At 36.8% G+C, this 16590-nt stretch overlaps 1 protein-coding gene across 1 annotated transcript in view; it reads left to right on the top strand.

Annotated features, from left to right (window-relative positions):
* DNAH7 (dynein axonemal heavy chain 7) overlaps positions 1–16590 on the top strand; it is a 251256-nt gene that overhangs the window by 43926 nt on the left and 190740 nt on the right. The window contains exons 13-17 of the mRNA XM_021703031.2: positions 1565–1643; positions 5227–5451; positions 7793–7939; positions 10074–10759; positions 12736–12922. Coding sequence (XP_021558706.2) covers positions 1565–1643; positions 5227–5451; positions 7793–7939; positions 10074–10759; positions 12736–12922 — 1324 coding nt within the window. The remainder of the gene's footprint in view (positions 1–1564; positions 1644–5226; positions 5452–7792; positions 7940–10073; positions 10760–12735; positions 12923–16590) is intronic.

The raw sequence follows: 16590 nt of genomic DNA, 5'->3' as shown, positions 1-16590 counted from the left end.
AAAGAATTCCAGGTAGAAAAAGTAGCATGTAGAAAGGTGTGAGATGTGAAAATGGCATGGTGTTATTTTAAGAACTGGGACTGATCTGTGTTGCTTTCACAGACACGGTGAGGAAAGAGGAGTGAGGGGTAAGGCTGAAGCAGGAGAGTACTTGCATAGCTTTTCTAGGAACCAGAATCCTATATTCAACTGTAAAAGCACCTTTTCCTCTAAAAGTTCTGGAAGAATAGTGAAAATGTCTTTTACTTGTAGCTTTTCATGCTGAATGAAATATTTATTCTAATTTCAAAGCTATTTTCCCTGCCTCCTAACTGCCCTCTGAGCTCGTGCTGATTCTACTTTTTCCCTCTTTCTCCTAATTGTGCTTCTCACCACACTCACTGGATGTACAAAGGACATATCAGGAATATTAGAGGACCCATCAGATACGTGTGCCTCAACTTCTTGCCCCTCCATGTCTCAACTCACCTCTGTGTGAACCCTTCATTCCTCTCCCCACATTTTCGGGCAAGAGTCTGTCACACATTCAAAGTTCTCTCTGCCTATGGGCTCAACCCTATTGCCTCCCATTCTTCTGCAACTGGTTCTACCAGTCACCCGTCTCCTCTGGATCTCACTATAAATCTCTCTTCTGCTGTGGATTCTGCCTCTGAAACTCATAACCATGTTCAGAACCCTCTTCCATCTTCCACCTCCCACTTCAACCCAAACTCACAACCATGCTTTTTTCCTTCACCTCACAGCCATTCTTCTTTCTTCTTCTTCCTTCTTCTTTCTTCTCCCTCCTCCTCCTCCTCCTCCTTCTTCCTTCTTTTTCTTCTTCTTCTTTTTTTTTTTAAAGAAAGAGAGGGTAGGGAGAGGGAGAATCTTAAGCAGGCTCCATGCCCAGTGGGGAGCCTGAGGTGGGAGGCTTGATCTCACGACCTGACATCATGACCTGAGCCAAAATCAAGAGTCAGAGGCTTAATTGACTGAGCCCCCTAGGTGCCCCATCACAGTCAATCTTCTTGAAGAAATTTCTACATGTTTTGTCTGGACTTTTCTAGCTTCTACCACTTTTATTTTTTTAATCTCACAGTAAGTTCATTATATGGGCCAAAACCCAAATGAGTAGGAAATATTTGCCTATTAGCAGAAGTTTCTGAGTATAGAGGCCCATGTTAACCATTCCCCACAAGTAGAGTTAATCACTCTCTTATTTAGTACTACTTTTTTGGTGCTGTCTTAACTAAATCTCTGGTAGAGCCCCTAAAATTCTAGGTTGGAAGTGATTATTTATGGCCCTGTCTTCTATACAGGAATATGAACTGCTTGAGAGTCATTATTATATCTTCATTTCTCTATCTCTGCCACTTAATATTATAGTTGGGAATGTAAGAGATGATCATTAAATGTGTATTGAATGAATCAGTATGGGCAAAAATTTGCTTTTATTTCTTTAGATGTCATATAGATAAGATCATCTTACTTTATTTTTCACATACTGGCACATTTAAATAGTATATAAGAATATATTTAGGAATAAAATTTAATTGCATAAAATTGATTTTCTCTGGTGTTTCAGATTATGTGATGAATTTGAGAAGATAGCTGGAAAAGCTCTTAGCACTCCTCCAAATACAGCAGAACTAATGGAAATGAAGGTATTGTTTATAAACTTTATAGTCGTATGTGTGTAAGTTAATTGTTTCCCCAGCCGTTATCAGTTAGTTATCAACATGATAATACAATAACAAATCATTCTAAAAGTTAAAAGAGGCTTAAAATAACATTTTGTTTTGTTATTCTTAGCTCATGAGTCTACAGTTTGGTGATTCAGGCTGGGTACTCCTGGCTGGTTCTGGTCACAGTTGGGTCACTCACTCAACTGGGTCAGCTAGTTCTCAGTTGGATAATTTGACTCTGCTCCACTTGTCTCTTAAATTCCAGCAGGCTCACTGGGCATGTTCTCATGGCATGGTAGAGACACAAAATCAAGCCCAGGTGCACAAATACTTTTCAAGTGTCTCTGTGCATCACATTAGTTAACATCTCATTGACCAAAGCAGGTCACGTGGCCACAGCATGAGAAGATGCCACAGGGTATGGATACTGGGAGAGGTGAAATATGGGTGCTGTTCGTGTAATCGTCTACTGATATTTTTGAGAACACTATTAATATTACCATGCTAACAGGCATAAACCAGGACTGTCTTGGGCAACATGAGATATGTGGTCATCCTTAATTTTTTTATCAAATATTTAATCTTTAATAATTTGTTTTTTATAAGCTGTTTTTGTTATACATTAAAATTTTCTGTGGTAGTTTGCCAAAATATGTTTTGAGCATAGGATTTATGGTGTTAAAAATATTAGCTAAGTCTCACTTTAATCATTTTTCATGTTCCTTCTATGCTTGAAGTCTGCCTAATGGTGAGTAAAAGAGTATAAAACAACTAGCTAATCACCATTTTATTTTATTCCTTTTTCAGTCTTATAACAACAAGCTTTTATAGGACTTAATCCCCCTTTTCCATCCAGCATTCCCAAGATCGAAATTAGAATCTTTTCTTTTTAGATTTTAAAATATTTAAGCAAACCCAGAAAAACATGTAAAATCATTCAAAACTTTATATAAGCAAGAAATTACAAAAGAAGTGCAAATGCTTATGTATATTCTTTAGTCGTTTAAAGAAGTTTTTTTAAATCATTAGAACCAACTTTACATATCAGCCTTTAACTAAAAGAATTCTATTTCTTTACAGTATTTGTACTTGTATTGGGGTTGTTAGCATGTGAATTTATGTGTGTGTGTGTTTGTGTATTTGAGATACACATATAAATATGATCTCTCTTAGAAGATTTTTATATTTTATATTTTATATTAGAAGATTTTAAATATTTTATATTTATATTTTATATAGTTGTTGTAGGATGTCAAGTGATGCTTTGATCATGGATGATTATAAAGTAGCTGGAGAATTCCATAACTGTATATTCCTTTGGAAAAATGAATATCAAGTTTGAAGAGTGTCATTTATTTCCATCACTGGAAATATTTACAAATTTGGAGTTATTTACTGTGAATTTCTATTGTTCATAGCGACTTGTAACAGAAATTAGCAAATAGGATTCATTTAACTGGTATTTAAAATATTTCTGCATCTAGGGTTCCTGGGTGGCTCAGTTGGTTAAGCAACTGCCTTCGGCTCAGGTCATGATCCTGGAGTCCCAGGATCGAGTCCCACATCGGGCTCCCTGCTCAGCGGGGAGTCCACTTCTCCCTCTGACCCTCCCCCTTCTCATGTGCTCTCTCTCTCTCTCTCTCTCATTCTCTCTCTCAAATAAATAAATAAAATCTAAAAAAAAAATTTCTGCATCTTAAAAAATTTAGTCACACAAGGGCAAAATAACTTCTCAATTTATTCAATACCAAAATCAGTCATTTATTATCAGTTGGGGAAATAAAAATCCAGTCGTTTGACTAAACAGAAATCTGATTAACCAAATTATACAAATATATTTTCAGTTAGACATTTTGTTACTTGTGGAAACCACCATGGTTCCCATCTTATTTGTTTGGATTTGTAGCATAATATTAAGTCTTCTTAGAATGATTTATTAATGAAAGGCTTTTAGACAATGTTGGTTTTTTCCTTTTTAATTACAAAAGTAAAATTTTAAACAATATGGGATTGTACAAAGTAAAAAACAAGTTTATCTTTTTCCATAATTCCTTTCTTTAGAGTAATGATTTTTTTTAGTATGAATTCTGCTTTTTCCAAACATATATACAGTATTAAGTATAAATAACACTAGAAAGAGAGATGAAGAAAGTCAGAGAAATGAAGATTAGACTTTTAAAAACATAAAAGAAGCATTTACTTCATAGACAGGGAGGTGTAGGATATACAATAGGGAAGGTGAATATAAGTAGTTACAAGTAATTGCTAGTCTTATTTTTCAATGGGGAAGCAGGTTTCCTTCAACATTTATATTATTCAGGTATATAAATTAACATGTATCAGAAGAGCTTTGAGAGCGCTCTATGTGTATATGTACGTGTACACGTGCACGTGTCTGCATGTGCTTATGTGCACACACATATACATACATACACTTGTGCGTTCACCACCCCCCCCACAGATTTGTTTTTGCAAAAAAAAAATCATTACTCTGCTGCAAGTTACTTTATTCACTTAACAATATACCTTCTTTATATTTCCAAGATCAATAGCTAATTACTCTAATATGATTTATTAAATGATCTGTCATTTCACTCCTGATTTTAAATGCATCTTTTCAACACTAAATTTCCACATGTACATGGATCTAGTTCTGATCTCTGTTCTTCTCCCTCTTCTATTCCTGAGACAGAACAAGAACTGTTTAAATAACTGTACCTTTATAAATTATATTTTCATATTTGGCTGTTCTCTATCATTTTTTTTCCATGATTATCTTTGCTACTCTTAAGTATTTACTATTTCAGAGGCTTTCAGAATTATGACAAATTTTGTTTTTTAAAATGGAATTGCAATTTTGATTGAAATTGTATTGGTTTTATAGACTTCCTGGAGGAGAATCTACGTCTTGAGAATATTACATCGTAACATATATTTCCACATTTATTCAGAACTTTTAAAATGTCCTTCAATGAAGTATTACAGTTTTCCTCATACAGATTTAGCGCACTTCTTGTTAACTTTGCCTATAGCTATATTTTACTTTTTGTAATTAAAGAAAGTGTGGTAGCCTTGATGTCTGCTGCAAGTTTGCAATTTGACGTTTGTTACGGTGGTGATTCGACTAATACTTGTCTCCCCTAACAAGTCTATAAGGGCAAAACTCTGGTCTGTTGGTTGTCATGTGGAATTGCCAGCACCTGGTAAAGTGTCAGGCACTGGAGGTGAGGCATTAGTAGGTACCCCAAAATGCTACTGTGAAAGAATACATGATATCCCCCGGCTTTGTCACTCCCAGAAACCCATAACATTCTTCTCTGGTTTTCCAGTGCTTCTTATGTGTTGTTTAGTATTTTCTATTTTTTTCCCACTGCTGTTGTGTAGAGGTGCTTGGGACTGATGACAAGGAAACTGTGCTGCAGTCTCCTCTCTTGAACCAAAAGTCTACATTTCCAACAAGTCTGTGCAGATTCACGCATCTTTATGCATAGTGTCTCCACAGCCTATGTTTTGACTTGAGCTGTACCTTAGTATGCCATTTGCAATTTTTGTCTTCCTGCAGGCTTATATTCAGAAAGTAGAGACAACTGACATGGTTGAACTGGGCCAGAGATTGGTGGATTCTAAAAACTGCCTCGCTTTCCTCATTGAGTGCACAAACTTTTCTCCAGCAGACATCAGGCTAAATAATAATGTGTTCCAGTGGTATGGAAGAATGGATGAAATTTTTGATGAGCACAGGAAAATCATTAAGGAGAAAACAGAACAATATCAAGAAGGCCTGAAGGTTGGCATCATAGATATTTTAAATTATTTTCATTTTCTGGAAATGCGTACATTTCAGCTTCTTCCATAGTATCGTCAGCTCCTCTGTTTCATGGGTCAGATACTTAAGCTTTCTCATTCCATCAATTTTAGCAGAAGATGGTATCCATACTGGCTTGATAGGATATCATTTCTTGACTTTGCAAGGGTGAAAAATTCTTATCTATTGCCCACAAACGACCATTAATAAAAAGTGTTTGTTTTATACAGTTTATAGTACTCTTTTGAGTTATTTTTATTGTTTAACATCCAAGCTCCCTCAGTGAAGTGTGCCTTCACACACTCCAACTCACCTAAGGATTGTGCCCAGAGTCCTCCCTCGAACATTCAATAACTCTCACCTTTTCTGGTGTCCTACATGTAAGATGGTTTGTGATTTTCCCCTTGTCTACTTGTCTGGCCTCATCTTCTACCTCCTCTGCTCCTTGTTCTTGACTTTTCAGTAACCCTGAGCAACTTTTAGATCCCTGGCCTCTGACACCTCTCCTCTCTTGCACGTTCTCTCCATTCACTGGCAAGCGCACCCCTGGCCTGCTCATGTGCTTGTCTCTCTCATGTACTCAATTGACTCTCTCAGAATTCCTCTCATCAGACCTCAGCTCTGCTTCTTCTCTGCTCCCACTACATTTTTAACACACCTCCCCTGGACTAACTACCCGATCATGATGTTATTGTCAGGTGCATCTCCCCAGTAGATGGTCAGCTCTTTGATGATAGCAGGCCTGTTTCATTTGTTCCTATTCTCCCTTTGTACCCATGGGCCGGTGAGGTGCCTGACTCACAGGAATTGTGTGAGCACTCCATAGCTATTGTCTGAATAAATGATTTCATGTTTTCAGTTTCATTTTACAGATGAAGAAGCTGAGGTTCCCAAAGTGAAGAGACCTGTGCCAGCTCAGCCAGGAGCGATGTCCCTTGATAGCAAATCACATTAAAGCAAATATGGTTAATTGGCAGGACACGTTTGGAGAATAATTCATAGGCTTAACCAAAAACCTTTATTTTAAACTGTAGTCTGTGTTTCTGTTGTACATTTAGGCCCTTTCAGATTGTTTTTAAACCTGTAGAAAACATCATGAATATCAAATATTAGACCCAGAAGTTATAACAGATTCTTAGAAAACTGTTAGGTGGCCCAGAATTATCTATACTTTACTGCAAAATATACTATTCTACAAACTTCTCATAATGTTGATGAATTTCATCTTCTCATTTTCCTTCCTCACTGGGCCAGAGCAATAAAACTTCCATGAACTGAAGAAGACAGAAATCAGCCTAGATAATCCATAAAATATAAAATCTATTTTTGAATAACCCAGATTTGACTTTGGAATATTTTATTAAGAGCTATTTTTTTAGAGCCATTTAATTTGGAGCACCTTACCAATGACAATTTTATAATGAGCTTTTCTCATTAAAAAAAAAAAAACACACACCTGTTTTATATTGGAAGGATAGAGTTTTTAGATTTTTTTTTTTTAAAGATTTTATTTATTTATTTGAGCCAGAGAGAATGAGAGAGAGAGAGAGAGAGAGAGAGAGAGAGAGAGAGCACATGAGAGGGGGGAGGGTCGGAGGGAGAAGCAGGCTCTCCGCCGAGCAGGGAGCCCGATGCGGGACTCCATCCCGGGACTCCAGGATCATGACCTGAGCCGAAAGCAGTCGCTTAACCAACTGAGCCACCCAGGCGCCCGAGTTTTTAGATTTTAAAATCCAGATATATTTACCTTGCACATTTCCTGTGAAGAGAGTCCATAGGACAATAAAAATAACCTTGGAGTATTTTGTTTTAGCAATTGAAAATTGAAAAGATACTGAATATCAGAACACAATTAAAGAAAGTCTGTTTTTTTTTTTTTTCAGTTGTTTGTTAAAATGCCATAGATCTCATTATAGTCCTTAAAAAACTGGCTTTCTTTTAGCCCCATACTTGATTATTAAGAATTTTAAAAAATTCTTATAAATCATTTGTTAGCACACATTCTTTAGCATGCTTAAGAATAATACCACTGTTTAACCCGTTCTTATTTTACTGGTTAGAATTTCTTAAATTGATAGAACGAAGTTAATTTTATCTAATTTCTGAATTATAGGAATCTTAATTCATTAATTTTAAATCCTGACTCTTAAAAATTATGCATGTTTTAGATCCTTGTCCTCTTCCAGATGATTCCTCTCTTTATATCTTGCCAGTGACAAAATAGAATAATAATTCTGATAATCTTTACAAATATTTACTTCCTTGTGAAGCCTAGGAGTTTTACCTTTAAAAAAATCCTAACAACAAATATTGTTTGTACTAGTTACGGTGTGAACGGTTTGTGGAGGAATTGGAGAGTTATGCTAAACAGGCCGAAGAATTTTACTCCTTTGGAGACCTTCAGGATGTACAGCGATACCTGAAAAAGGCTCAAGCACTGAATGGAAAGTTGGACTTAGCAGCAGAAAAGGTATAATTTTAAAATTTTTAAGAGGATGAATTAGTTCAAAAGAAAGAGCATTGAGTTTGAGTTCTATATTCACCTTTTAAAAATAGATTAAAATAAAATTTCAACTACCTTTAGAGAATAATATAAATGGTGCAAATGTCACTCTGCTGTACACCTAAAACTAATATAACTTGGTATGTTAACTATACTGGCATTAAAGTTTTTAAAAAATAATAGGGGTGCCTGGGTGGCTCAGATGGTTAAGCGTCTGCCTTCGGCTCAGGTCATGATCTCAGGGTCCTGGGGTCGAGTCCCACATGGGCCTCCTTGCTTGTTGGGGAGCCTGCTTCTCCCTCTGCCTGCCACTCCCCCTGCTTGTACTCTCCCTCTCTCTCTTTCTGGCAAATAAATAAATAAAATCTTTAAAAAAAATAAAAAATAAATTAAAAAATAAAAAATAATAAATGGCAAAAATAGATCCAATAGACATGCTTTGAGGAGAAGCAGCATTGCTGTTTCCTTTTGGTAGTTATCTCAGCAGCCTCTGTCTTTTATTTAAAAGATAGAGTGATATTTCCATCTGCTTATTTTTTATTTTGCATCACTGAATCATTTACATCATGTGCTAGTACCTGCTTACTCGTTAGTTTGCCCATCTTCATAGAAGCCAGTGTAGATTTGGTGGCTGTGTTTTTAAATTAGACCCATCATCTTCTCCCATTGGGCCACTGTGTTCCCAATATTGCTATGTCAGAACTTGGCTTTCTCGTTAGAAGAAGCTGGAGGTGGAAAAGCCATATCCTTTGCCAAAGAGGATGTTTGAGATTTTTAATTGTATTTTTTTTATTAAAAGGGGAAATATGAAAACAGACCATATTATGATGCTTTCCTGTTTCCTAAAATCAAAGATTTTAGTATCTTGTTAGTTCAGGTAATTAAATAGTTTATAATAGTCACAAAAGTGTGAACACATGTTGAGAAAGGAGAAACCATAGGTTTTAGAATTCAGTGGCCACTGAAATTTTGGGTAACCTGCATAATTTATATACCTAACTCACACTTTTCAACTCTATAGATTTCTCCTCTAAACCACCCATATCCTCACATACTTCACTACTAAACAAAGAGGAAATTGATACTTTCTTTGCCTCTTCTTCTTTTTTTTTAAGGATTTTATTTATTTGAGAGAGAGCAAGCTTAAGGAGGGGGAGCAGGGGGAGGGGATGAAGCAGACTCCCCACTGAGCAGGGAGCGCAACCCTGGGCTCCATCCCAGGACCCCAAGATCACGACCTGAGTGAAGGCAGATGCTTAACTGACTGAGCCACCCAGGCATCCCTTCTTTGCCTCTTCTTACCCTACACACATCTTTAAGACCCATTTCTGGTTTCATCTTCTCTACCTAAACATCTATTCACCATGATCTCTTACCTCTGAGTGAGAGCATTTTTAGTATATACTATTCATGTATATTAAAGAGCTACTATTCTAAGACATCTCTTCTATTGCCTCATATTATTGTTGAACAATTGCAATTTAACTTTCTACATATGCATGTCTATCTCCTGAGCTGAAATACTACCTCCTTAGAGTTGGTATTTTGCAACATAATACTTTTTTCTCTATTTCCCACAGTACCTGATAATGCTGTGTGTATTAAAAGTACTTAAGTTCTTGGGGCACCTGGGTGGCTCAGTCGGTTAAGCGTCTGCCTTCAGCTCAGGTCATGATCCCAGGGTTCTGGGATCGAGCCCCACATCGGCTCCTTGCTCAGCAGGGAAACTGCTTCTCCCTCTCCCTCTGCCTGCTGCTTGTGCTGTCAACTAAATAAATAAAATATTAAAAAAAAAAGTCCTTAAGTTCTTGTTAATTAATAAATGATGGTATAACCTCAATATATCTGGATGGGCAAAGACTTCTTCACATATATGTCATTATTATTTTAACTTAACCAGATACTATTCTCTGGAAAATGTAATAAAAAAAATAGAAAGGGTAGATTACTGCTCAGCAATTCTGGATTATGGCCTAATTTCAGTTTAACTTTGGGGCTTAGTGAGGGCTTTGGGGTCACATTAGATAAAAAATGTTTTTTAAAAATTAATTTTGAATATCCTTCACTTCTAGAATAATATATTTTATACCTGTCATTCCAGATTGAGCAATTTAATGCTGAAGAAGAGGCATTTGGTTGGCTACCATCAATATATCCTCAACGTAAAAAAATCCAAGATGGTTTGAACCCTTACCTTCATCTCTACGAAACTGCTGTTGAATTTAGCAACAAATACCGAGGATGGACTGAAGGCCCGTATCATAAGGTGAATCCAGACCAAGTAGAAACAGATGTTGGAAATTACTGGAGAGGACTGTATAAGCTGGAGAAAATCTTCCACGATTCGCCAAATGCATTGGCAATGACAAAAAAAGTAAGAGCAAAGGTAGAAGATTTCAAGCAGCACATTCCTCTCATTCAAGTGATCTGTAATCCTGGTTTGCGCCCCAGGCACTGGGAGGCCATGTCCAACATTGTTGGCTACCCACTGCAGCCAGCAGATGACTCCACTGTCTTCACTTTTTTAGACATGGATTTGGAACCATATTTAGATAGGTTTGAAGGTATTAGTGAAGCAGCTAGCAAAGAATATTCTCTTGAAAAGTCCATGGACAAGATGACTAATGAGTGGGATACAATGGAATTTGTCATTCTTCCTTATAGAGAAAGTGGGACATTTATTCTGTCATCAGTTGATGAAATTCAGATGTTGTTGGATGACCACATTATTAAAACACAAACTATGCGAGGCTCTCCTTTCATCAAGCCTTATGAAAAACAAATAAGGTAAAGTAATATTTACATGACAAGGTTTATGCCATGTTACCAAAATTGTATGTAATTTGTATTATCACTTGTATGTAATATACAGTTCTTTTTGAAAGTTGATTCTGCACTTCATACTTAATATTTTAAATAGTTGATTGGAAGGAATGATAACCTTCTTTGCATTTGGAATAGTACTTACTCCTTGGTATCATCTATAGTCATAACAAAGGTAGTGGACAATCAGCCTCCAGAAACTCATTTTTATTGCCTACAGTCTGATCTTATACATTTGACTCAAAAAAAATTTCACATCCCTGCACATAGCTCATAGAACATATAAACTATGAAACTGAAGATAATGTCATTTTCCAAATATACTAATTAGGTTATTGTAGATCATCCTTGAAAGTTTATTATAATTTTCACTTCTATGCCTGAAGGATGGCTAGGTAAGTGCAGAAGTATGAATACTATGACTCTAGTCTAGAGTTTCAGGCATCTGACACAGATGATTAAATTAAATCCTTATCCTGTCTGTTTTTTTAAATTTTTGTAGTTTGTAAGAAACAGTTTATATTTACCTTCAAAAAGAGAGTAAATCCAACTCCTACTACCATCTTCAATAAGAATTTGTATGACAAGGGAAAGCTAACTGCTTGGCAGTGTCCACCTCTGGTTATTGATGTCTTAATCCTAAACTTGAGTATTCTCTGGCATTGGCCTAGTTCCCCCTGTTGCCCTGCCTCCTACCTTGCTTGCTCCAATGTGCTCATCAAGAGTAATTTTTTTAACTACTCTGAAAGTGGTATAACCAGATTGGATTTTTAAGGGCTATCCATGAGATCATTAGCTAGTGGGAAATTTTCCATGTCAGTCAGGGAATAGATGGAGAAAGAGGGAAGAACGATGGGAGGCAGAGGCATTTCTTCTTGTGAAAAGAGGTTAAACAAATTCACTGATAAATGTTGAAGGGATTTTAGAAAAGCGTTTGAAAATGCCTGGTGACTTTTAGACTTACTTACAGGGCTTGGTTTTAACAGTCTATAATTACAGGTCACTAATTATAAATGATGAGTAATGTATTAATCTACACATAAAGCTATCCCATCTCTAAGGTCTGTTGCATTGACCGATCATTCTTCTCGACGGCTATGTTATCTTTTGTAGCACAGTGATTGCAGCAATCTGGGTTCAAATCTGGTTCTATTGTTTATTAGCCGGGTGGACTTCAACCTAGCTATGTGCCTTAGTCTCCCCACTGGTAAACAGATATACTGGAGCTTATAGGGTTATGGTGAGGAGGGAGCAAACACATGCAGAGACCTTAGAGTCGTGCTTATAAAATAATTAGTTTATAGTGTAATTATAATATTCTTGAGGAAATCTTGTCATTATTTTTGTACTCCATATTTAGAAATGAATAGATCACTATTGTAGATTAAAAATGCTTCCTTCTCATGAATGCCACACTATTATATTTTAGATTATGTAAATTTTTCTTTAAATGCCAGTTAGATCTTATGAATTAAAATATTGTGTTCTAGAAATAAAGCCTTTATGGGCCCAATTTTTTTTTAAAAAGGGGAATGTTAAAGGAAATGAGTCTTGGATGTAACTACCTTTCCTAAGAAGTTCAGAGTGCTCTTCACTAAGAACATCATTACTGTCTCCAAAATCTCATTTCTCAGTTTGTACCCTCCAGCCATGGAGTTGATTTGCAGGAAGGTTTATTGCTATGGCATATCCAGAAACCAGCCATTTGTAGAAAGGTATATCTGAACATGTATATTCCATATAAACATAAATGCTGGTGCTATTATTTTAAAACAGATTTTGTGGAACAAATTTTGTGATTTGTTGTCAAATGAAGGTAGAGGAATGGAACGGGAATAGCAGCACTGCATACAAGATTGACAATCATAGGTATCGTTTTGAATTTTGTCATTTGAAACATTGCTTGATTTGCTGTTGAACCAGTGTGTTTTGCTTCTCAGAGAATGGGAGAGCAAGCTCCTGCTGCTTCAGGAAATTCTGGATGAATGGCTCAAGGTCCAAGCCACATGGCTATATTTGGAGCCCATTTTCAGTTCTCCAGACATTATGTCTCAAATGCCTGAGGAAGGAAGACGATTTACAACTGTGGATAAAACATGGAGAGATATAATGAAAAGTGTTGTACAAGTAGGTGAAAATCTCTGAGAATGTAATTTTTTGGTTGAAGTGACAAGATTTTTGTTTTCAAAACAATCCAAAAAAGTCATTGTCTTTTCCCCCACAAGGGTTCCTTTTTCAGATATTATTTTAGAATCCTAGGAGGAAGAAATATAAACTGAGTAGATATTTTGTCCTGACTACTTCTTGGGGTCCAAAGTAATTTGCATTATTTAATGACAGGTGGTTCTATTAGTGGTTCCTACTGGATGCTCTGGCAGGAAGTCACCGTATGCAGCACGTGATGTCCCCTCTATTTTATGCCCCCCTTGTTGTGGGCTGCACCACCACTGAAATGCCCTATAGTGGGAACATGGCAGCATGCCACTCAAACCATAAGTTTCTCTTTGGGCATCTAAAAAAACGATGAGTTGCTATAAACATCGGGGTGCACGTACCCCTTCGGATCCCTACATTTGTGTCTTTGGGGTAAATACCCAGTAGTGCAATTGCTGGGTCATAGGGCAGCTCTATTTTCAACTTTTTGAGGAACTTCCATACTGTTTTCCAGAGTGGCTGCACCAGCTTGCATTCCCACCAACAGTGTAGGAGGGTTCCCCTTTCTCCGCATCCTCGCCAACATCTGTCGTTTCCTGACTTGTTAATTTTAGCCATTCTGACTGGTGTGAGGTGGTATCTCATTGAGGTTTTGATTTGGATTTCCCTGATGCAGGGTGATGTTGAGCACTTTTTCATGTGTCTGTTGGCAATTTGGATGTCTTCCATGGTGAGCGCTGTGAATTGTGTAAGACTGTTGAATCACAGACCTGTACCTCTGAAACAAATAATACATTATATATTAAAAAAAAAAGAAGATAGTAGGAAGGGAGAAATGAAGGGGGGGGAATCGAAGGGGGAAATGAACCATGAGAGACTATGGACTCTGAGAAACAAACTGAGGGTTCTAGAGGGGAGGGGGCAGGTGGATGGGTTAGCCTGGTGATGGGTATTAAAGAGGGCACGTACTGAATGGAGCACTGGTTGTTACACACAAACAATGAATCTTGGAACACTACATCAAAAACTAATGATGTAATTTATGGTGATTAACATAATAAAATAAAAAAAATCCAAGAAATAGAAAAAAAAAAAGATGAGTTGCAAAGATAAATTTAAAAAGACCAATAAACACAAACAAAATGCAATCAATCAAAACACAAATACTGAACTGACAATTTAAGGATGGAATTTGGTTCCCAAACTAGTAGCACTGAAAAAGATACGATTTTTTGTTCAATTCAAAAGACATTTATTGCCCACAAAGCATGGTTTGTATGTTACTGGGAAGTTAACATTAAAGTAGAAGAAATATTAGTTATTAAATTATATTCATTAAATGAATGTAAATTTCTCCATTGGTGTTTTTGATCAAATACAATACTGGAAGGTAAGATGAGTATTATCTTAAAATTTTCCTACCCTAAAATAGAAATACACATATTGTTATTATTTAAACTTTGAAAGTTGTGACTATAATCCTAAATATGGATAATACTGTTTCAACATCAACTATATGACTTGCTAGGAAAAATATTCAGAATGATAGACATGGGTTTAATAAGTTTACTTCATTTTATGTAGTAATACTTGAAACATACCTCTGTATAAACCAAACTTCTGTAAAATTAATCACTCTGGAATTCTATATTTAAAGGACCTATTGGTGAGTCACTTTGTAATACATTTAATCATCTCTAATTTATTTTAAAAATTTAGCCTTTTGTATATCATTTCCTTACAAAAGGGCAAAACCCTTACAACATGTACACATTTTCACTTGGAAAAGGATGAAGGAGAATTTTTTTGGTTGTTCAAAATAAAAAGTAGATGTTTGTATTTTCCTAGTTAAGATAATTTTTAAAATTAAAAAATACACTCTTTTTTTGGTATTTGATCAAAATACTCTTCAAAATCCCTTATTGCTAAGGAAATTTTATAGGTATTTTAGTACCTAGAAAAAGGGCAGCTATGCTGGGGCTAGTAAATTAAGGAGACAGATCTTCAATTCTATCAAACTGCTGAATTAAAAAACAGGGACACCTGGAGGGCACAGTCGGTTGAGCATCTGACTCTTGGTTTCAGCTCAGGTCATGATCTCAGGGTCGTGGGATTGAGCCCTGAGCTGGGTTCCATGATCATTGTGGAGTCTCCTTAAAGATTCTCCCTTTCCCTCTGCCCCTCTCTCCCCTCTCTAAAATAAATAAATCTTAAAAAACAAACAGGTACACCTGAAACTAATAAAACACCATATTTAAAAGAAAAACAGACAAAACAAAACAAAAAAAACATTACTTACTCTTGATCCCAAATAAGCAGTTTCTTTTGGGTGACACTTCCTTTACTCTTGCTGTAAGACCTGATTGTCTTCCTGAACTGGTTTTACATTTTCTTTTTCTCAATATATTAGTATTCAGGACAGCTTTTGTCCATATTCCCCAAAGCTTTGAAAATAAACCTAAGTCCATATTTTCTCAGGAAGGCTAATGAGATGACCTGTGTAGTAGAGACATCACTGAATTAAGTGTTTGATACAAAAAGCCATCAATTTCCATCTGAGGGATTCCTAACAAAGGTTCTTTTAGAACTAGGCAAGAGAAAAGACTCGGAGGTTAAATAGAGAATGTGAAAGATAATTTAATATTCTGAAACCTGCTACCAAAGATCCTATCTCACTAGGAGAGGCTCCATTATTGACCATTCAATCTAATTCCAGAATTTTTCAATCACTATTAAGATAGTTTTGCCTATAAAGACTTAGCTGTACCTATTTCAAAACCTCAGTCTCATGTTCTACCCTGAGCTCTTCTCCTTTGCACAGGGTAGGTAAAGCGGAGTTTCCAGTGTTGGGGACATGTGGGGACTGCCCTCCCACACTACTTCTCTCCTTCCTGCGCTTATTGCCCAGTGCCGAGACAAAGAGAAGGAGGGAGAGGGGGGAGAAAGATAGGAAGAGGGCAAGAACGAGAGAGGATTTACTGATATAACTGATCCAGTCAAATTGGCTGTCCTTTTTGTTGGAGGTCATACGATGGCCAGCCTCCTGTCAGTGGAGTCCAGGCGGTCACTATACTTTTACTTTTGGTCATCACAACTGGTCTAGCTTTTAGATAAGTTGTGGACAGGTGAAGTCCACAAATTGACTCAGTATGGACAGGTGAAGCTCCCAACAAGCTCTGTCTGGTAAGAGATCCTATCATGAGCAGCATCTCCCAGGTTTGACATCCTCTGTGAGATTTGGCTGCATCTTCAACCTGACCTTTCAGTGGTGGTTACTGCCGCATTTTTCTCATATGTGTGTCTCTGCCCCAGGCTACAGCAGTATTTCACAAGTCAGTAGCCCTTAATTTCATCTGGGGCTTGCAGAAAGGTGGGATCCATCATCTGTACCTTGTGGTGGCCTTGAGCACCCCTCCTTCAACTGGTCATTCCACCACACCATCTTCTGCGGTTCTTTTCCTGCTCTGGTCGCACTGGAGCAGACTTTCAGTTGGGAGAGATGTTAGCTTCCTCTCTTTGCAGACACTTGAAAACATTTCTAAGGATTCTCTTGGCCCACCTCCTTAAGATTCAGGGATGGAAACCAGTTAACTGCCTACTGTTTGGAGGTGAAAGAAGTGAATAATCTTTCTTCATGTATA

This window comes from Neomonachus schauinslandi, chromosome 3, assembly GCF_002201575.2.
Source record: "Neomonachus schauinslandi chromosome 3, ASM220157v2, whole genome shotgun sequence".
In the NCBI taxonomy this organism is placed as follows: Eukaryota; Metazoa; Chordata; class Mammalia; order Carnivora; family Phocidae; genus Neomonachus; species Neomonachus schauinslandi.
The sequence above is the reverse complement of the archived record's forward strand: the minus strand, read 5'-3'. Positions and strand labels throughout refer to the sequence as shown.